Source organism: Mustelus asterias, unplaced genomic scaffold (genome assembly GCF_964213995.1).
Source record: "Mustelus asterias unplaced genomic scaffold, sMusAst1.hap1.1 HAP1_SCAFFOLD_453, whole genome shotgun sequence".
Taxonomy (NCBI): Eukaryota; Metazoa; Chordata; class Chondrichthyes; order Carcharhiniformes; family Triakidae; genus Mustelus; species Mustelus asterias.
Window position 1 is genome coordinate 38,157 of NW_027590405.1, and position 20,571 is coordinate 58,727.

The window sequence follows — 20,571 nt, forward strand, 5'->3', positions numbered from 1 at the left end:
AAGTGCTTGTTCGAACAGGAGATTCTGCCATTCTCCCTATCTCCAACCCCACCCCCCCCGCTGTCCACAGGCAGATCCTTTTGTGTTTGTGAGGACTCATGTTGTAACAGGTTAAACCTGTCTCTTTAGCAAATACCAAATACTTGTCCGCCTGTTGAAACGCAACGGAAGCAATGCAAAGCATCCAATATCTCTCTCTTTCGCACAGAGGCTGTGAACAGCGACGAGCCCGGCCATACTGCACCATCCTAAACCCTCCGAAAGATTGACAACAGCAGCCACCGAGCCTCTCACCGAGCTTGCTGTCCTGTTGCGCGGAGCTGCGTTTGGCTTTCTGCTTTGGGGCAAGAAAGTGGAGTTTTAACTCGTGTGCGAGGGGGCTCTTTGTGAAACATGAGGCTGGTGGAGAGGACAATGTGTCTGGGAGCACTAAGGATCACCAGCAACCTGGCTTGCCCGAAGGAGTGTGTGCTCTCACAGTCTGTCAGCGCTCACACCATTGTTCTTCTCCTGTTTACAGACGTCTGTGTCACAGGTACAGCATCAAAACTAACCGCTCCCTCTCCCCCTCATCCCCGTTTGGTGTCTTCTGGGTATCTGGGCAGGAAATAGGCATTTGGAATATTGTGAGCAGTTTTGGGCCCCATACCCTAGAGATTGGAGGGGGTCCATAGAATCCCTACAGTGCAGAAGGAGGCCATTCAGCCCATCGAGTCTGTACCGACTACAGTTCCACTCAGACCGTATCCCCACAATCCCATGCATTTGCCCCAGCTACTCCCCCTGACAAAGGGACAATTTAGCATGGCCAATCCACCGAACCGGCACATCTTTGGACACTAAGAGGCAGCTCGGTGGCAGAGTGGTTAGCGCTTTTGCCTCATAGCGCCGGGGACCGGGGTTCGATTCCCGGCTCGTGTCACTGTCTGTGTGGAGGTTGCACGTTCTCCCCGTATCTGCGTGGGTTTCCTCCGGGTGCTCCAGTTTCCTCCCACAAACCAAATATGTGCGGGTTAGGTGGATTGGCCGCGCTAAATTGCCCCTTAGTGTCAGGGGGACTAGCTAGGGTAAATGCATGGGGTTACGGGGATAGGGCCTGGGTGGGATTGTGGTCGGTGCACACTCGATGGGCCGAATGGCCTCCTTCTGCACTGTAGGGATTCTATGAGGTTCTATGAGTCTGCACCGACCAAAATCCCTCCCAGGCCCTATTCCCCATAACCCCAGAAATTTACCCCAGCTGGTCCCCCTGACACTAAGGGCAATTTAGCACGACCAATCCACCGAACCTTCACATCTTTGGACACTAAGGGCAATTTAGCATGGCCAATCCACCTAACCTGCACATCTTTGGACACTAAGGGCAATTTAGCATGGCCAATCCACCTAACCTGCACATCTTTGGACACTAAGGGCAATTTAGCATGGCCAATCCACCTAACTTGCACATCTTTGGACACTAAGGGCAATTTAGCATGGCCAATCCACCTAACCTGCACATCTTTGGACACTAAGGGCAATTTAGCATGGCCAATCCACCTAACCTGCACATCTTTGGACACTAAGGGCAATTTAGCATGGCCAATCCACCTAACCTGCACATCTTTGGACACTAAGGGCAATTTAGCATGGCCAATCCACCTAACCTGCACATCTTTGGACACTAAGGGCAATTTAGCATGGCCAATCCACCTAACCTGCACATCTTTGGACACTAAGGGCAATTTAGCATGGCCAATCCACCCTAACCTGCACATCTTTGGACTGGAGGTGGTTCACAAGAGTGAGGATTTTGATGTGATTTATTATTGTCACATGTATCGGGATACAGTGAAAAGTATTGTTTCTTGCGCGCTATACAGACAAAGCATACCGTTCATAGAGAAGGAAAGGAGAGGGTGCAGAATGTAGTGTTACCGTCATAGCTAGGGTGTAGAGAAAGATCAACTTAATGCGAGGTAGGTTCATTCAAAAGTCTGACAGCAGCAGGGAAGAAGCTGTTCTTGAGTCGGTCGGTACGTGACCTCAGACTTTTGTATCTTTTTCCCGACGGAAGGTGGGAGAGAAAATGTCCAGGGTGCTCCTTGAAAGTGGAGTCACAGGTGGACAGAGTGGTGAAGAGGGCATTCGGCATGCTTGGTTTCATCGGTCAGAACATTGAATACAGGAGTTGGGACGTCTTGTTGAAGTTGTGCAAGACATTGGTAAGACCACACTTGGAATACTGTGTACAGTTCTGGTCACCCTATTATAGAAAGGATATTATTAAACTAGAAAGAGCGCAGAAAAGATTTACTAGGATGCTACCGGGACTTGATGGATTGAGTTATATGGAGAGGCTGGATAGACTGGGACTTTTTTCTCTGGAGCGTAGGAGGCTGAGGGATGATCTTATAGAGGTCTATAAAATAATGAGGGGCACAGATCAGCAAGATAGTCAATATCTTTTCCCAAAGGTAGGGGAGTCTAAAACTAGACGGCATAGGTTTAAGGTGAGAGGGGAGAGATACAAAAGTGTCCAGAGGGGCAATTTTTTCACACAGAGGGTGGTGAGTGTCTGGAACGAGCTGCCAGAGGCAGTAGTAGAGGCGGGTACAATTTTGTCTTTTAAAAAGTGTTTAGACAGTTACATGGGTACGATGGGTATAGAGGGATATGGGCCAAACGCGGGCAATTGGGACTGGCTTAGGGGTTTAAGAAAAAACGGCGGCATGGACAAGTTGGGCCAAAGGGCCTGTTTCCATGCTGTAAACCTCTATGACTCTAAATGCCATGCCAAATTGTCCCTTAATGCCCAAAGATATGCAGGTTAGTAAAGTGTATTTATGAGTCACAAGTAAAGCTTACATTAACACTGCAATGAAGTTACTGTGAAATTCACCTAATCGCCACATTCCAGCGCCTGTTCGGGCCAATGCACCCTAACCAGCAAGTCTTTCAGGTGCAGGTTAGGTGGATTGGCCATGGTAAATTGCCCCTTAGTGTCCAAAGATGTGCAGGTTAGGTGGATTAGCCATGCTAAATTGTCCCTTCGTGTCCAAAGATGTGTAGGTTAGGTGGATTGGCCATGCTAAATTGTCCCCGAGTGTCTAAAGATGTGTAGATTAGGTAGATTGGCCATGCTAAATTGCCCCTTAGTGTCCAAAGATGTGCAGGTTAGGTGGATTAGCCATGCTAAATTGTCCCTTCGTGTCCAAAGATGTGTAGGTTAGGTGGATTGGCCATGCTAAATTGTCCCCGAGTGTCTAAAGATGTGTAGGTTAGGTGGATTGGCCATGCTAAATTGTCCCCGAGTGTCTAAAGATGTGTAGATTAGGTAGATTGGCCATGCTAAATTGCCCCTTAGTGTCCAAAGATGTGCAGGTTAGGTGGATTAGCCATGCTAAATTGTCCCTTCGTGTCCAAAGATGTGTAGGTTAGGTGGATTGGCCATGCTAAATTGTCCCCGAGTGTCTAAAGATGTGTAGATTAGGTAGATTGGCCATGCTAAATTGTCCCTTCGTGTCCAAAGATGTGCAGGTTAGGTGGATTGGCCATGCTAAATTGTCCCTTAGTGTCCAAAGATGTGTAGGTTAGGTGGATTGGCCATGCTAAATTGTCCCTTAGTGTCCAAAGATGTGTAGGTTAGGTGGATTGGCCATGCTAAATTGTCCCTTAGTGTCCAAAGATGTGTAGGTTAGGTAGATTGGCCATGCTAAATTGTCCCTTCGTGTCCAAAGATGTGTAGGTTAGGTGGATTGGCCATGCTAAATTGTCCTCGAGTGTCTAAAGATGTGTAGATTAGGTAGATTGGCCATGCTAAATTGCCCCTTAGTGTCCAAAGATGTGCAGGTTAGGTGGATTAGCCATGCTAAATTGTCCCTTCGTGTCCAAAGATGTGTAGGTTAGGTGGATTGGCCATGCTAAATTGTCCCCGAGTGTCTAAAGATGTGTAGATTAGGTAGATTGGCCATGCTAAATTGTCCCTTCGTGTCCAAAGATGTGCAGGTTAGGTGGGTTGGCCATGCTAAATTGTCCCTTAGTGTCCAAAGATGTGTAGGTTAGGTGGATTGGCCATGCTAAATTGTCCCTTAGTGTCCAAAGATGTGTAGGTTAGGGTAGATTGGCCATGCTAAATTGTCCCCGAGTGTCTAAAGATGTGCAGGTTAGGTGGATTGGCCACGGTGGGACACGGGGTTAGGGAGGGGAAGAGGCCTGGTTAAGATACTCGGTCAGAGTGCCAGTGTAGACTCGATGGGCCGAATGGCCTCCTTCTGCACTGCAGGGATTCTAATTCCCTCCTCTTCTTCGAGTGGTGGACACGGAATTTTGGCTTCCATCTGTGAAACAGAGAGGGTCTTTATTTTTACTATAATTCCACTGTTTTAAGTCAGCCTGAATTTTGTGCTCAAGCCTGTGGCGTGGGCTTTGAATCTATAATCTGTGCATGGATGTGCACAGCCCGGCTTTGGATAGATGGGAAGGTTTTGCCTGACGGCCAAAGCTGCGGTGATCGAGTCCCACACAGCTACGGCAGTAAACTGAAGAACTCTGCACTTAGGCAGTAACTAAAATTCGCATTTATTTGCCCAGGCTTGCTGAGAATCTTAAGGCTGGCAGGGTGATGCACCTTGGTCGATCGAACCAGGACAGGACTTACTCAGTTAATGGTAGGGCATTGGGGAGAGTTACAGAACAAAGAGATCTCGGGGTACAGGTTCATAGCTCCTTGAAAGTGGAGTCACAGGTGGACAGAGTGGTGAAGAAGGCATTCGGCATGCTTGGTTTCATCGGTCAGAACATTGAATACAGGAGTTGGGACGTCTTGTTGAAGTTCATAGAATCATAGAAACCCTACAGTGCAGAAAGAGGCCATTTGGCCCATCAAGTTTGCATCAACCACAATCCCACCCAGGCCCTACCCCCATATCCCTACATATTTACCCACTAATCTCTCTAACCTACGCATCCCAGGACACTAAGGGGCAATTTTAGCACGGCCAATCAACCTAACCCACACATCTTTGGACAAGTTGTACAAGACATTGGTAAGGCCACACTTGGAATACTGTGCACAATTCTGGTCACCCTATTATAGAAAGGATATTATTAAACTAGAAAGAGTGCAGAAAAGATTTACTAGGATGCTACCGGGACTTGATGGTTTGAGTTATAAGGAGAGGCTGGATAGACTGGGACTTTTTTCTCTGGAGTGTAGGAGGCTGAGGGGTGATCTTATAGAGGTCTATAAAATAATGAGGGGCACAGATCAGCTAGAGAGTCAATATCTTCTCCCAAAGGCAGGGGAGTCTAAAACTAGAGGGTACAGGTTTAAGGTGAAAGGGGAGAGATACAAAAGGGTCCAGAGGGGCAATTTTTTCACACAGTGGGTGGTGAGTGTCTGGAACGAGCTGCCAGAGGCAGTAGTAGAGGTGGGGACAATTTTGTCTTTTGTTACATGTCTTTTTGCTACAGTTACATGGGTACGATGGGTATAGAGGGATATGGGCCAAAAGAGGACATTTGGGACTAGCTTAGGGGTTTAAAAAAAAAGGGGTGGCATGGACAAGTCGGGCCGAAGGGCCTGTTTCCATGCTGTAAACCTCTATGACTCTAGGCTGGTAGGTTTAAGCACATAGCACAGTTGGCACTGCTGCCTCACAGGACCAGGGACCCGGGTTCGATTCCCGGCTTGGGTCACTGTCTGTGCGGAGTCTGCACGTTCTCCCCGTGTCTGCGTTGGTTTCCTCCGGGTGCTCCGGTTTCCTCCCGCAGTCTGAAAGACGTGCTGGTTAGGGTGCATTGACCCGAACAGGTGCCGGACTGTGGTGACTAGAGGAATTTTCACAGTAACTTCATTGCAGTGTTAATGTAAGCCTTACTTGTGACTAATAAATAATCAACTCCATGGGTGGCAGTTACATGGGTAGCACAGTGGGTTAGCACTGATGCCTCACAGCTCCAGGGACCCGGGTTCGATTCCCACTTGGGTCACTGTCTGTGCGGAGTCTGCACGTTCTCCCCGTGTCTGCGTGGGTTTCCTCCAGGTGCTCCGGTTTCCTCCTACAGTCCGAAAGATGTGCTGGTTAGGTGCGTTGGCCCTGCTAAATTCTCTCTGTGTGCCTGAACAGGTGCTGGAGTGTGGCGACTAGGGGAATTTCACAGTAACTTCATTGCAGTGTTAATGTCGGCCTTACTGGTAACTAATAATAAATAAAACTAAAAACAACTAAAAAAACACTTTACTCTGATGCAATTACTCTCCCGAGGGAGAGGGGTCAGAGGGTATCTATTTTCCCACATGATTAATCGGAGCCCTTTCCCAGCCGACCTGCCAAGAGACAAACAATTTGACCCCATGACAACAGGCCAGAGATAATATTCCAGCCTGTGGTCCACTCCGCACCTCCGACACCTCCCTCCCTCCATAACGTGTCCAAGTTCGAAGTGCTCAGAACGATTGTGTCAGAAGCCGGTTCGGAACGGGCTCCCTCTTTGTCCAAGTGTTTTCACAGCAGTAAAACAGCAGGATATAAAAATGAAAAAGCACAGGAGCTATTTGCATCGTATCAGTAGGTGGTTCCCACAGCAGGACAGAGCGCTTTTCACTGCAGCTCCATCCCAAACAGGTCCGTAATGCAAAGCAGATTACCCACGTGGCTAACGGCAAGAAAATTAAGAACAGAGAGAGAGAGGGAGAGGGAGAGAGAGAGACAGGCAGCGAGAGAAAGAGAGACAGGCAGCAAGAGAGAGAGAGACAGAGAGAGATAGGCAGCGAGAGAGAGAGAGACAGGCAGCAAGAGAGAGAGAGACAGAGAGAGACAGGCAGCGAGAGAGAGAGAGACAGGCAGCGAGAGAGAGAGAGAGACAGGCAGCGAGAGAGAGGGAGAGAGAGAGAGAGAGGCAGGCAGCGAGAGAGAGAGAGACAGGCAGCGAGAGAGAGAGAGAGGCAGCGAGAGAGAGAGAGGAAGGGACAGGCAGCGAGAGAGAGAGAGAATGAGAGAGAGAGAGAGAGGGAGAGACAGAGAGAGAGACAGAGAGAGAGAGAGAGGTTGAGAGAGCGGGGGGCCAGAGCAAGAGGGCCAGAGTGAGAGAGTAGAAAGGGAGAGATAGAGAAGACAGAGAGAGGTCATGAGCAGATAGTTCGAGACAGGAACTGAATATAAGACAGAGAGGAGGAGAAGCAGAGTGAGAAATAGCAGAAAGGGAAGGGAAAGCTGATACTGGTGTCGCCGTTACATACACTTTAATCTTTCGGGCTATTGAATCAAGGTGTGTAGTTGGAATTAAAATCATCCACAATCTCACTGAAAGGTGGAAGAGTCTCAAGGGGCTGAATGGCCTCCTCCTGGTTGCTGTGATTGAGTGAGGAGAATGGTATTGGGGTGGTAATTACACGGGGATGGGAGCATGTTTGGGCGCTAACACATTGCATGTGGATTTGGACATCAAAGACTGGAGTAAAGACTTTTCCAATGGAAAAGTCATGGGGTCAGTGCAACTGGTCCACAGGGCAACTGGGGCTGTGACCTGGTGGGTTCAATTTGACGAGATGTTTTCGAAGTGTCTGAAAATGGGAGAGTTCCAGATCAGTTTTCGGGGCGGGTTTTCAGGTCCAATCTGATGCACTCTCTCTGAAAAGAGGAGCTGGTCAATTTTCAGCCAGAGGGGCTGTGGGCGGGGCTCAACTCGCCAGAGGGGCTGTGGGCGGGGCTCAATGTGTCAGAGGGGCTGTGGGCGGGGCTCAACGCGCCAGAGGGGCTGTGGGCGGGGCTCAACGCGCCAGAGGGGCTGTGGGCGGGGCTCAACGCGCCAGAGGGGCTGTGGGCGGGGCTCAACGCGCCAGAGGGGCTGTGGGCGGGGCTCAACACCCCAGAGGGGCTGTGGGCGGGGCTCAACGCGCCAGAGGGGCTGTGTGCGGGGCTCAACTCGCCAGAGGGGCTGTGGGCGGGGCTCAACACCCCAGAGGGGCTGTGGGCGGGGCTCAACGCGCCAGAGGGGCTGTGGGCGGGGCTCAACTCGCCAGAGGGGCTGTGGGCGGGGCTCAACGTGCCAGAGGGGCTGTGGGCGGGGCTCAACTCGCCAGAGGGGCTGTGGGCGGGGCTCAACTCGCCAGAGGGGCTGTGGGCGGGGCTCAACGCGCCAGAGGGGCTGTGGGCGGGGCTCAACACGCCAGAGGGGCTGTGGGCGGGGCTCAACACCCCAGAGGGGCTGTGTGCGGGGCTCAACTCGCCAGAGGGGCTGTGGGCGGGGCTCAACGTGCCAGAGGGGCTGTGGGCGGGGCTCAACTCGCCAGAGGGGCTGTGGGCGGGGCTCAACTCGCCAGAGGGGCTGTGGGCGGGGCTCAACTCGCCAGAGGGGCTGTGGGCGGGGCTCAACTCGCCAGAGGGGCTGTGGGCGGGGCTCAACACCCCAGAGGGGCTGTGGGCGGGGCTCAACTCCCCAGAGGGGCTGTGGGCGGGGCTCAACGCCCCAGAGGGGCTGTGGGCGGGGCTCAACGTCCCAGAGGGGCTGTGGGCGGGGCTCAACGCGCCAGAGGGGCTGTGGGCGGGGCTCAACGCGCCAGAGGGGCTGTGGGCGGGGCTCAACGCCCCAGAGGGGCTGTGGGCGGGGCTCAACGCGCCAGATGGGCTGTGGGCGGGGCTCAACGCGCCAGAGGGGCTGTGGGCGGGGCTCAACGCGCCAGAGGGGCTGCGGGCGGGGCTCAACGCGCCAGAGGGGCTGCGGGCGGGGCTCAACGCGCCAGAGGGGCTGCGGGCGGGGCTCAACGCGCCAGAGGGGCTGCGGGCGGGGCTCAACGCGCCAGAGGGGCTGCGGGCGGGGCTCAACGCGCCAGAGGGGCTGCGGGCGGGGCTCAACGCGCCAGAGGGACTGCGGGCGGGGCTCAACGCGCCAGAGGGGTTGCGGGCGGGGCTCAACGCGCCAGAGGGGCTGTGGGCGGGGCTCAACGCGCCAGAGGGGCTGTGGGCGGGGCTCAACGCGCCAGAGGGGCTGTGGGCGGGGCTCAACGCGCCAGAGGGGCTGTGGGCGGGGCTCAACGCGCCAGAGGGGCTGTGGGCGGGGCTCAACGCGCCAGAGGGGCTGTGGGCGGGGCTCAACGCGCCAGAGGGGCTGTGGGCGGGGCTCAACGCGCCAGAGGGGCTGTGGGCGGGGCTCAACGCGCCAGAGGGGCTGTGGGCGGGGCTCAACGCGCCAGAGGGGCTGTGGGCGGGGCTCAACGCGCCAGAGGGGCTGTGGGCGGGGCTCAACGCGCCAGAGGGGCTGTGGGCGGGGCTCAACGCGCCAGAGGGGCTGTGGGCGGGGCTCAACGCGCCAGAGGGGCTGTGGGCGGGGCTCAACGCGCCAGAGGGGCTGTGGGCGGGGCTCAACGCGCCAGAGGGGCTGTGGGCGGGGCTCAACGCGCCAGAGGGGCTGTGGGCGGGGCTCAACGCGCCAGAGGGGCTGTGGGCAGGGCTCAACGCGCCAGAGGGGCTGTGGGCGGGGCTCAACGCGCCAGAGGGGCTGTGGGCGGGGCTCAACGCGCCAGAGGGGCTGTGGGCGGGGCTCAACGCGCCAGATGGGCTGTGGGCGGGGCTCAACGCGCCAGATGGGCTGTGGGCGGGGCTCAACTCACCAGAGGGGCTGTGGGCGGGGCTCAACTCGCCAGAGAGGCTGTGGGCGGGGCTCAACACGCCAGAGAGGCTGTGGGCGGGGCTCAACGCGCCAGAGAGACTGTGGGCGGGGCTCAACGCGCCAGAGGGGCTGTGGGCGGGGCTCAACTCGCCAGAGAGGCTGTGGGCGGGGCTCAACACGCCAGAGAGGCTGTAGGCGGGGCTCAACGCGCCAGAGAGGCTGTGGGCGGGGCTCAACACGCCAGAGAGGCTGTGGGCGGGGCTCAACTCGCCAGAGAGGCTGTGGGCGGGGCTCAACTCGCCAGAGAGGCTGTAGGGGGAGCTATTGTGCGTGTGCAGACCTCAGACGCTGCACATGCTCATTAGAAGGAGTCTGTCTCATTAGAAGGAGAGCTGTCAGGCCCCTGCTGCTGCAGGCAGCCTCAACCAGCTGCAATTGTGGGGCGCCCGTGGCCCAAGATGCCGCCCAGACCGATCGCAGGCCCCCCCTTCCTCCCCCACCAATCGCATACAGAGTGGCAGCAGGCCCCCCTCCCCGATTGGCCCACCTCCTGGTCTGCCCCCATTGGCCCTGCCCCCATGGGCCCTTGTCTAGGTGCCAGGCTGGCACTGCCCAGGTGCCAGGCTAGCACTGCCCAAGAGGCACCCCCATCTTGCACTCGGCCTCCCCGGGTGTCTCAATGGCCTCCGGTTCCACCGGTGAGGATGAAAAGAGATAGGATTTATAATCACCTAGAAAGGGATAATTTGATTAGGGATAGTCAGCACGGTTTTGTGAAGGGTAGGTCGTGCCTCACAAACCTTATTGAGTTCTTTGAGAAGGTGACCAAAGAGGTGGATGAGGGTAAAGCGGTTGATGTGGTGTATATGGATTTCAGCAAAGCGTTTGATAAGGTTCCCCATGGTAAGCTATTGCAGAAAATACGGACACATGGGATTGAGGGTGATTTAGTGGTTTGGATCAGGAATTGGCTAGCTGGAAGAAGACAGAGGGTGGTGGTTGATGGGAAATGTTCATCCTGGAGTTTAGTTACCAGTGGTGTACCGCAAGGATCTGTTTTGGGGCCACTGCTGTTTGTCATTTTTATAAATGACCTGGATGAGGGCGTCGAAGGATGGGTTAGTAAATTTGCGGATGACTCTAAAGTCAGTGGAGTTGTGGACAGTGCGGAAGGATGTTGCAGGTTACAGAGGGACATAGATAAGCCGCAGAGCAGGGCTGAGAGGTGGCAAATGGAGTTTAATGCGGAAAAGTGTGAGGTGATTCACTTTGGAAGGAGTAACAGGAATACAGAGCACTGGGCTAATGCCTTTATAGGACGGGGTATAGAGTATAAAAGCTGGAGTCTGATGATGCAGCTGTATAGAACGCTGGTTAGGCCACATTTGGAATACTGCGTCCAGTTCTGGTCACCGCACTACCAGAAGGACGTGGAGGCGTTAGAGAGAGTGCAGAGAAGGTTTACCAGGATGTTGCCTGGTATGGAGGGTCTTAGCTATGAGGAGAGATTGGGTAGACTGGGGTTGTTCTCCTTGCAAAGACGGAGAATGAGGGGAGATCTAATAGAGGTGTACAAGATTATGAAGGGTATAGATAGGGTGAACAGTGGGAAGCTTTTTCCCAGGTCGGAGGTGACGATCACGAGGGGTCACGGGCTCAAGGTGAGAGGGGCGAAGTATAACTCAGATTTAAGAGGGACGTTTTTTACACAGAGGGTGGTGGGGGCCTGGAATGCGCTGCCAAGTAGGGTGGTGGAGGCAGGCACGCTGACATCGTTTAAGACTTACCTGGATAGTCACATGAGCAGCCTGGGAATGGAGGGATACAAACGATTGGTCTAGTTGGACCAAGGAGCGGCACAGGCTTGGAGGGCCGAAGGGCCTGTTTCCTGTGCTGTACTGTTCTTTGGTAAGATACTTGGTAGTGTGGATGAGCAGAGATAGCTCGGTGTCCTTGTGCATAGATCCCTGAAAGTTGGCACCCAGGTTGACAGGGTTGTTAAGAAGGCATACGATGTGTTAGCTTTTATTGGTAGAGGGATTGAGTTTCGGAGCCAGGAGATCATGCTGCAACTGTACAAAACTCTGGTGCGGCCGCATTTGGAGTATTGCGTACAGTTCTGGTCGCTGCATTATAGGAAGGATGTGGATGCATTGGAAAGGGTGCAGAGGAGATTTACCAGGATGTTGCCTGGTATGGTGAGACGGTCTTGTGAGGAAAGGCTGAGGGACTTGAGGCTGTTTTCACTGGAGAGAAGAAGGTTAAGCGGTGACTTAATAGAGGCATACAAGATGATCAGAGTATTAGATAGGGTGGATAGTGAGAGCCTCTTTCCTCGGATGGTGATGGCTAACACGAGGGGACATAGCTTTAAATTGAGGGGTGAGAGATATAGGACAGATGTTAGAGGAAGGTTCTTCACTCAGAGAGTAGTGAGGGCGTGGAATGCCCTGCCTGCAGCAGTAGTGGACTCGCCAACATTAAGAGCATTTAAATGGTTATTGGATAAACATATGGATGATATTGGAATAGTGTAGATTAGAGGGGCTTTAGATTGGTTCCACTGGTCGGCGCAACATCGAGGGCCGAAGGGCCTGTACTGCGCTGCAATGTTCTATGTTCTAACACGACTCTTCCCTGTACATGGTGAGCAGGTGTTTTCCTCGCTGGAGAGAACCTCTCACGGCGAGGCCACAAAGGGAAACGAGCCCGGACGAGTGAGCCCCGGGGTCCCGAAACAAATTGAAATGAACATTTGAATAAATCTGAATAAATTAATCAGCCTCTCGTCCATTCCTGGAGAGAGGCCAACAGTGGCGGAAATCCAGGTGTCGCAAAGTCACGACAGGCGCAAAAATCGGTGCCGTTCACGCTCGCCGCTTTACACCTGATTTTACAACATTTTTACGGTGCAAAACGGGCATTAATGTGGTGGTAAAATTTGGCGCGGTGTGTTTGCCAGTCCTCTGCCACCCTAACGGATATGTTCTGTGCCCTCCCCAGGCTACCTCTTCATCTGCTGGTTTGCGGATCTGCAGCTGACGAACGACCAGGAGGTGATCTCGCTGCGATTCGCTGCCTTTCTCAACGAGACTTACAACGCCGTCACCTTCCTGAGCCTGGCTCTGATTGCCGCAGAGACTCACTTGGCCAGCCGACCCCAGCGAATGCCAGCCTGGGGCGGCCCACAGGGCGTCACCCACCCAACTCCTGCCAGCCCTCTGCTGCCGCTGGTCAACGGGGTCTACGCACTGCTGTGCTGGACCATTGCTGCCTCTTACGCAGCCTGCCATTACCTGGACGATGCCCACGCCGCCCGCCAGTGCCCGGGAGGCCGCCCCCTCGACCACTACCGATGCCTGCGCGGTTTCCACCTGCCAGACCCTGTTCTCGCACTCGCCGAGGTGCTGGTGGCGACCAGCTATGCCTTCTGCCGAAGCCTGTGCGCAGGCGGCTCCGAGGTACGGCTCCCGGTTTCCGCCGCGAGCGTGCCTTCAGGAGCGCCATCGCCTGGAGTGGCGCCAGGTCTTCCTCTCCAGGGCGGCCACCGACAGGCAATGCGCTCACCACCGGCGACGCAGCCAGGCATCCTTCTGACTGGGCTAGTCGCCAGCCTAATGCTCTTCCCAGGCCTACCATACCTCGGACTGACTGCTGCTTTCATCAGCGGCTTCGAGCACCTTAGCCGTGGTTTCTTTGTACAACTTTCAAATTGCTCCCAACACGGTAAGGATCCCGGGCAGTCTGCTCCGTACAAACTGATTCACGCGTTACTGAACATCGGTGAAAGGAAGGGCCACCAACTGTTGGAGAGCGGAGGCAGACACGGCGAGGCAATCTCCCTCCCTACTGCGTACAACAGCACATTAAAAAACTACCCCATCCAACTCTCTGCACAATAATAAGGCAAGATCTGACACCGAGACATCAAATGGTGTGTTGGCCTTCATCGCGAGAGGATTCGAGTTTAGGGATAGGGATGTTTTGCTGCAATTGTACAGGGCCTTGGTGAGGCCACACCTGGAGTATTGTGTGTGCAGTTTGGGTCTCCTTATCTGAGGAAGGATGTCCTTGCTATAGAGGGAGCGCAGCGAAGGTTTACCAGGCTGATTCGTGGGATGGCAGGTCTGTCATATGAGGAGAGACTAAGTCGGTGAGGATTATATTCACTGGAGTTTAGAAGAGTGAGAGGGGATCTCATAGAAACTTATAAAATTCTAACAGGGTTAGACAGGGTAGATTCAGAAAGAATGTTCCCAATGGTGAGTGAGTCCAGAACTAGGGGGTCATAGTTTGAGGATAAGGGGTAAACCTTTTAGGACTGAGCTGAGGAGAAATTTCTTCACCCAGAGGGTGGTGAATGTGTGGAATTCACTCCCACAGAAAGTAGTTGAGGCCAAAACAAGATACAGTCCAGATAACCAGGGAATTGGGACAGAACGTCTAAGATGAACTGAGCTGAGGAGAAATTTCTTCACCCAGAGGGTGGTGAATGTGTGGAATTCACTCCCACAGAAAGTAGTTGAGGCCAAAACGTTTGATTTCAAGAAGAAATTAGATACAGCTCTTGGGGCTGAAGGGATCGAGGGATATGGGGGGGGAAGGGGGGAATCAGGATATTGAATTCAATGATCAGCTATGATCAAAATGAATGGCGGAGTAACTCGAGGGCCGAATGGCCTCCTTCTGCTTCTAGTTTCTGTTTCTATGAGACGCAGGAGGATATATTCAGATAGGTGATCAAAAAGAGATTGGATGGGTAACCAAAAGGTCAGAGGAAGGTTTTAAGGAAAAGAGAGGAGATGCTTTGGGCAGAAGGTTAGAATTTTGGGCCTTGCTCATGGCACGGTAGCACAGTGGGTTAGCACTGCTGCCTCACAGCGCCAGGAACCCGGGTTCGATTCCCGGCTTGGGTCACTGTTTGTGCGGAGTCTGCACGTTCTCCCCGTGTCTGCGTGGGTTTCCTCCGGGTGCCCTGGTTTCCTCCCATAGTCCGAAAGACATGCTGGTTCGGGTGCATTGGCCATGCTAAATTCTCCCTCAGTGAACCCGAACAGGAACTGGAGTGTGGCGACCAGGGGATTTTCACAGTAACTTCATTGCAGTGTTACTAGTGACACTAATAAATAAACTTTTAAACTTTGAACCGTGTCTGCTAACTAAACAATACGATGGTCCACATCATGGCAGCGGATCTTAGCCCCAAATTATTTAGACAAATTGAACAAATGATGCGTGTTTTTTTTAAAAGAATAGTACAAACAAAAACTGGCTGAGACTGTAAAGTGACCACTTGCTGGAACATTACTTTCTGGATTATACTCAACCGCTTAGTCCAGAGAGAACAGAAATTTGCACCCTCTTCAGTTAGGAAGAGAGGCAATGCAAAATGAAGTGTCATCTCCTGTGGAGATAATGGAGGCTGATCATCGTCCCAAACCGTGGACATGATGTGAGTTGAAGGAAAGCAGTTCTGGGCGAAAGGCATGATTGTGTTTTGCCCCTTTCAGGAATACACAAGAGGTTATCAATCAACTACAACCCTGGTCTGTGTGTGCTAATCTGGTGTTCTAGTTCTACTGTGCTAGCGTGTGCTGTACAGGTCACAGTTAGAGAACATCCACTAGGCATCCCTGCGCTAAATATTTGTGAATAAATGCACAGATTTAGCCTGATACTCCATGACCAGCATTTATCGCATAATCTGTTTCTTTAGAAATGGACACCTGAAAATGAGTATTTGACGGACATTTGTGTCTAAGTGGAAACATGATGAATGTTTGTATAAAAACGGAGGCTGCACTGGGATACCTTTGAACTTGTAGAATATTTGAAATGATACTCAAACTTGTACATCTGATGTGCTGAGTGTAATTTTACGATATATAAATTTTAAATTTGAACTGTCTGATTGCTGAGAGCAAGTTCCAAGTCAGCGAAGTCACAGTTGGAAAGACAGGAAGCAAGTCGGCTCCTTTCAGCTAACCTGCAGAAGCAAGAATCGCCAGACCAATTGCTCAACTGCCGATGTCAGCGTCGCCGGAATCACCCAACTTAACAGCCGCAACAGGTCACCATCTACAGACATGTCAAAGACTGATTCGTACATCGTTAACTTTTGTTTTCGGACTCGCTTCTCATTTAGAACAAAGAGCAGTCCAGCACAGGGACAGGCCCTTCGGCCCTCCAAGCCTGCACCGACCATGATGCTGCCGAAACTAAAACCGTACGCACTTAGAGTCCGGATCCTTCCATTCCCATCCTATTCATGTATTCGTCTAGTTGCCCCTTAAAACTCACTATCGTATCTGCTCCCACCACCTCCCCGGGCAGCGCCTTCCAGACATTCACCACCCTCTGTGTAAAAAAACTTACCTCACACATCTCCTCTAAACTTCTCCCCACGCACCTTAAACCTATGTCCCCGAGTACTTGACTTTTCTACCCTAGGAAAAAGCTTCTGACTATCCACTCTGTCCATGCCCCTCATAATCTTGTAAACCTCTATTAGGTCACTCCCTCAACCTCCGTCGTTCCAGTGAGAACAAACCCAGTTTCTCCAACCTCTCCTCATAGCTAATGCCCTCCATACCAGGCAACATCCTGGTCAATCTTTTCTGTACCCTCTCCAAAGCCTCCACATCCTTCTGGTAGTGTGTCGACCAGAATTGAACACTGTATTCCAAATGTGGCCTCACTAAGGTTCTGTACAGCTGTAGCATGACCTGCCAATTTTTAAACTCAATACCCCGGCCGATGAAGGCAAGCGTGCCGTATGCCTTCTTGACTACCTTCTCCACCTGCATTGCCACTTTCAGTGATCGGTGGACATGTACACCCAGATCTCTCTGCCTGTCAATACTCCTAAGGGTTCTACCATTGACTGTATAACTCCTACATGCATTGGATCTTCCAAAATGCATTGTCTCACACTTGTCCGGATTAAACTCTGTCTGCCATTTTTCTGCCCAAGTGTCCAACTGGTCTATATTTTGCTGTATCCTCTGACAATCCTCTTCACTATCCGCAACTCCACCAACTTTTGTGTCGTCTGCGAACTTACTAATCGGACCAGCTACATTTTCCTCCAAATCATTTATGTGTACTAAGAACAACAAAGGTCCCAGAGCTGATCCCTGCGGGACATCGCTAGTCACAGCCTTCCAAAGAACAAAGAAAGAACAAAGAAAGTTACAGCACAGGAACAGGCCCTTCGGCCCTCCAAGCCCGCACCGACCATGCTGCCCCGACTGAACTAAAACCCCCTACCCTTCCGGGGACCGTATCCCTCGATTCCCATCCTATTCATGTATTTGTCCAGACGCCCCTTAAAAGTCACTATCGTATCCGCTTCCACTCCCTCCCCCGGCAGCGAGTTCCAGGCACCCACCACCCTCTGTGTAAAAAAACTTGCCTCGTACATCTCCTTTAAACCTTGCCCCTCGCACCTTAAACCTGTGCCCCCTAGTAATTGACTCTTCCACCCTGGGAAAAAGCTTCCGACTACCCAAAAAAAGCTTCCGACTATCCCATTCAGAAAAACACCCCTCTACCACTACTCTCTGCCTTCTATGACCGAACCAGTTCTGTATCCATCTTGCCAACTCTCCTCTGATCCCGTGTGACTTCACCTTTCATACCAGTCTGTCATGAGGTACCTTGTTAAAGGCTTTACTGAAGTCCATGTAAATAATTTCTAATCCATTTGTACAATATTATTTGCTTCTTGTGTTTTAGTGACTAATAAATTTGCTCTTTCTTTAACTCTAGAAAGCCAGCTCAAATAGGGTCCTTTTAAAACATAAATACATTCGGACTGGGAAAAGGTATCCACGAGGGAAGAGATTTTTTAAAAAAATTAACCTCACTGCGACCAACAGAGAAAGAACGGGGCCCAGTTCATTCCTCCTCACCCAGGAACATAACAATTTGGCGATATCTCTCCCGGAATCAGAAGAAATTGGGAGAACCTTGACTGGGGGCTGGTCGTATCACCCACTTTGCTTGCTGGAGTACTGTCGTGTGGTGTGTGTAGCGTGCGGGTGTGTACGTATAGTCTGCACGCGTTTCGTCTGCACACACACACCACACTGCAGTTTCTAGTCTATTGCTCATCACCTTTGCAACAAGGGCAAGTGCTGGGTTTCCCCAGGCAAACTCAGATGGTTGCGATATTCCAGTTCGAGGATGGTCACCTGATGTCCTGGCCGACATTCCTTCTCGAGGTGCTGAGGCAGCACGGGTGGTCCAGTGGTTAGCACCGCTGCCTCACAGCGCCAGGGATCCGGGTTCGAATCCCGGCGCGGGTCACTGTGTGTGTGGAGTTTGCACGTTCTCCCCCGCGTCTGCGTGGGTTTCCGCCGGGTGCACCGATTTCCTCCACGGTCCAAGGATGTGTAGGTTAGGTGGATTGGCCATGCTAAATTGCCCCCTTAGTGTCCAAAGATGTGCTGGTTAGGTGGATTGGCCATGCTAAATTGCCCCTTAGTGTCCAAAGATGTGTAGGTTAGGTGGATTGGCCATGCTAAATTGCCCCTTGGTGTCCAAAGATGTGTAGGTTAGGGGGATTGGCCATGCTAAATTGCCCCTTAGTGTCCAAAGATGTGCTGGTTAGGTGGATTGGCCATGCTAAATTGCCCCTTAGTGTCCAAAGATGTGCTGGTTAGGTGGATTGGCCATGCTAAATTGCCCCTTAGTGTCCAAAGATGTGCTGGTTAGGTGGATTGGCCATGCTAAATTGCCCCTTAGTGTCCAAAGATGTGCGGGTTAGGTAGATTAGCCATGCTAAATTGCCCCTTAGTGTCCAAAGATGTGCAGGTTAGGTAGATTAGCGGGATGAATATTTAGGGTTATGGGGAATAGGTCTGGGTGGGATTTCCCCTTCGTGTCAGGGGGAATAACGTGGGGTTACAAGGATAGGGCCTGGGTGAGATTGTCTTCAGTGCAGACTCGATGGACCGAACGGCCTCCTTCTGCACTGTAGGGTTTCTATAATCTTTGGACTGTGGGAGGAAACCGGAGCACCCGGAGGAAACCCACGCAGACACGGGGAGAATGTGCAGACTCTGCACAGACAGTGACCCAAGCCGGGAATCGAACCCGGGTCCCTGGCGCTGTGAGGAGGCGGTGCGACAAGGCAGCAACATTGAATTAGTGCAGAAAGAGTGTATGTATCGGCAGCAGGTCATTCCATTTTGGATCGGTGGCTTTTAAACAGGAAGGGAATGTTTTTTCTGTCTCGAGGTTACTTCCAACGACGGTAAGCATTTGCAACATTGAACTTCTCCGAATAATCTCAGCAAAATCTCTCACCACCTACCTCCTGCTCTTCATCCGACTCAGTCTCATCATTTTCTGGGTCTTGGCAAGTTGTCTGCAAGACACAAAATGCACAGTAAGCACCAGGCAATGCCACAGAGTCATAGAGATAAATAGCACGGAAACAGGCCCTTTGGCCCATCCATGCTGACCAGGTTTCCGAAAGCAAACTAGTCCCATTTGCCTGTGTTTGGTCTGTATCCCTCTAAACCTTCCCCATCCATGTACCTGTCCAAATGTCTTTTAACTGTTGTAATCGTACCCGCCTCTGCCACCTCCTCGGGCAACTCATGCCACACATGCACCACCCTGTGTGAAAAAGTTGCCCCTCAGGTCCCCTTTCCCCTCTCACCCTAAACAAATAACAAAGAACAATACAGCACAGGAACAGGCCCTTCGGCCCTCCAAGCCCGTGCCGCTCCCTGCTCCAAACTAGACCATTCTTTTGTATCCCTCCATTCCCACTCCGTTCATGTGGCTATCTTGATAAGTCTTAAACGTTCCCAGTGTCCCCGCCTCCACCACCTTGCCTGGCAGCGCATTCCAGGCCCCCACCACCCTCTGTGTAAAATACGTCCTTCTGATATCCGTGTTAAACCTCCCCCCTGCCTCACCTTGAACCTATGACCCCTCGTGAACGTCACCACCGACCTGGGAAAAAGCTTCCCACCGTTCACCCTATCTATGCCTTTCATAATTTTATACACCTCTATTAGATCTCCCCTCATCCTCCGTCTTTCCAGGGAGAACAACCCCAGTTTACCCAATCTCTCCTCATAACTAAGCCCCTCCATACCAGGCAACATCCTGGTAAACCTCCTCTGCACTCTCTCTAAAGCCTCCACGTCCTTCTGGTAGTGTGGCGACCAGAACTGGACGCAGTATTCCAAATGTGGCCGAACCAACGTTCTATACATCGACAACATCAGACCCCAACTTTTATACTCTATGCCCCGTCCTATAAAGGCAAGCATGCCATATGCCTTATTCACTACCTTCTCCACCTGTGACGTCACCTTCAAGGATCTGTGGACTTGCACACCCAGGTCCCTCTGCGTATCTACACCCTTTATGGTTCTGCCATTTATCGTATAGCTCCCCCCTACATTAGCTCTACCAAAATGCATCACTTCGCATTCATCTGGATTGAACTCCATCTGCCATTTCTTTGCCCAAATTTCCAGCCTATCTATATCCTTCTGTAGCCTCTGACAATGTTCCTCACTATCTGCAAGTCCAGCCATTTTCGTGTCGTTCCAGCCAATTTCGTGTATTCTCCTGAACACAGGAGTTGGGACATCTTGTTGAAGTTGTACAAGACATTGGTAAGGCCACACTTGGAATACCGTGTGCAGTTCTGGTCACCCTATTATAGAAAGGATATTATTAAACTAGAAAGAGTGTAGAAAGGATTTACTAGGATGCTACCGGGACTTGATGGATTGAGTTATAAGGAGAGGCTGGATAGACTGGGACTTTTTTCTCTGGAGCGTAGGAGGCTGAGGGGTGACCTTATAGAGGTCTATAAAATAATGAGGGGCACAGATCAGCTAGATACTCAATATCTTTTCCCAAAGGCAGGGGAGTCTAAAACTAGAGGGCATCGGTTTAAGGTGAGAGGGGAGAGATACAAAAGTGTCCAGAGGGGCAATTTTTTCACAC

At 52.0% G+C, this 20,571-nt stretch overlaps 2 protein-coding genes across 2 annotated transcripts in view; one reads left to right on the plus strand and one right to left on the minus strand.

Moving 5' to 3' along the window:
• ipo4 (importin 4) overlaps positions 1 to 20,571 on the minus strand; it is a 197,093-nt gene that overhangs the window by 35,366 nt on the left and 141,156 nt on the right. Inside the window, exon 24 of the mRNA XM_078204800.1 lies at positions 18,911 to 18,964. Coding sequence (XP_078060926.1) covers positions 18,911 to 18,964 — 54 coding nt within the window. The remainder of the gene's footprint in view (positions 1 to 18,910; positions 18,965 to 20,571) is intronic.
• LOC144486764 (uncharacterized) lies at positions 317 to 15,492 on the plus strand. Its single transcript, XM_078204801.1, has 2 exons — positions 317 to 535; positions 12,595 to 15,492. Exons 1-2 carry the CDS (start codon positions 394 to 396, stop codon positions 13,491 to 13,493), a joined length of 1,041 nt encoding a protein of 346 aa, XP_078060927.1. The 5' UTR covers positions 317 to 393; the 3' UTR covers positions 13,494 to 15,492.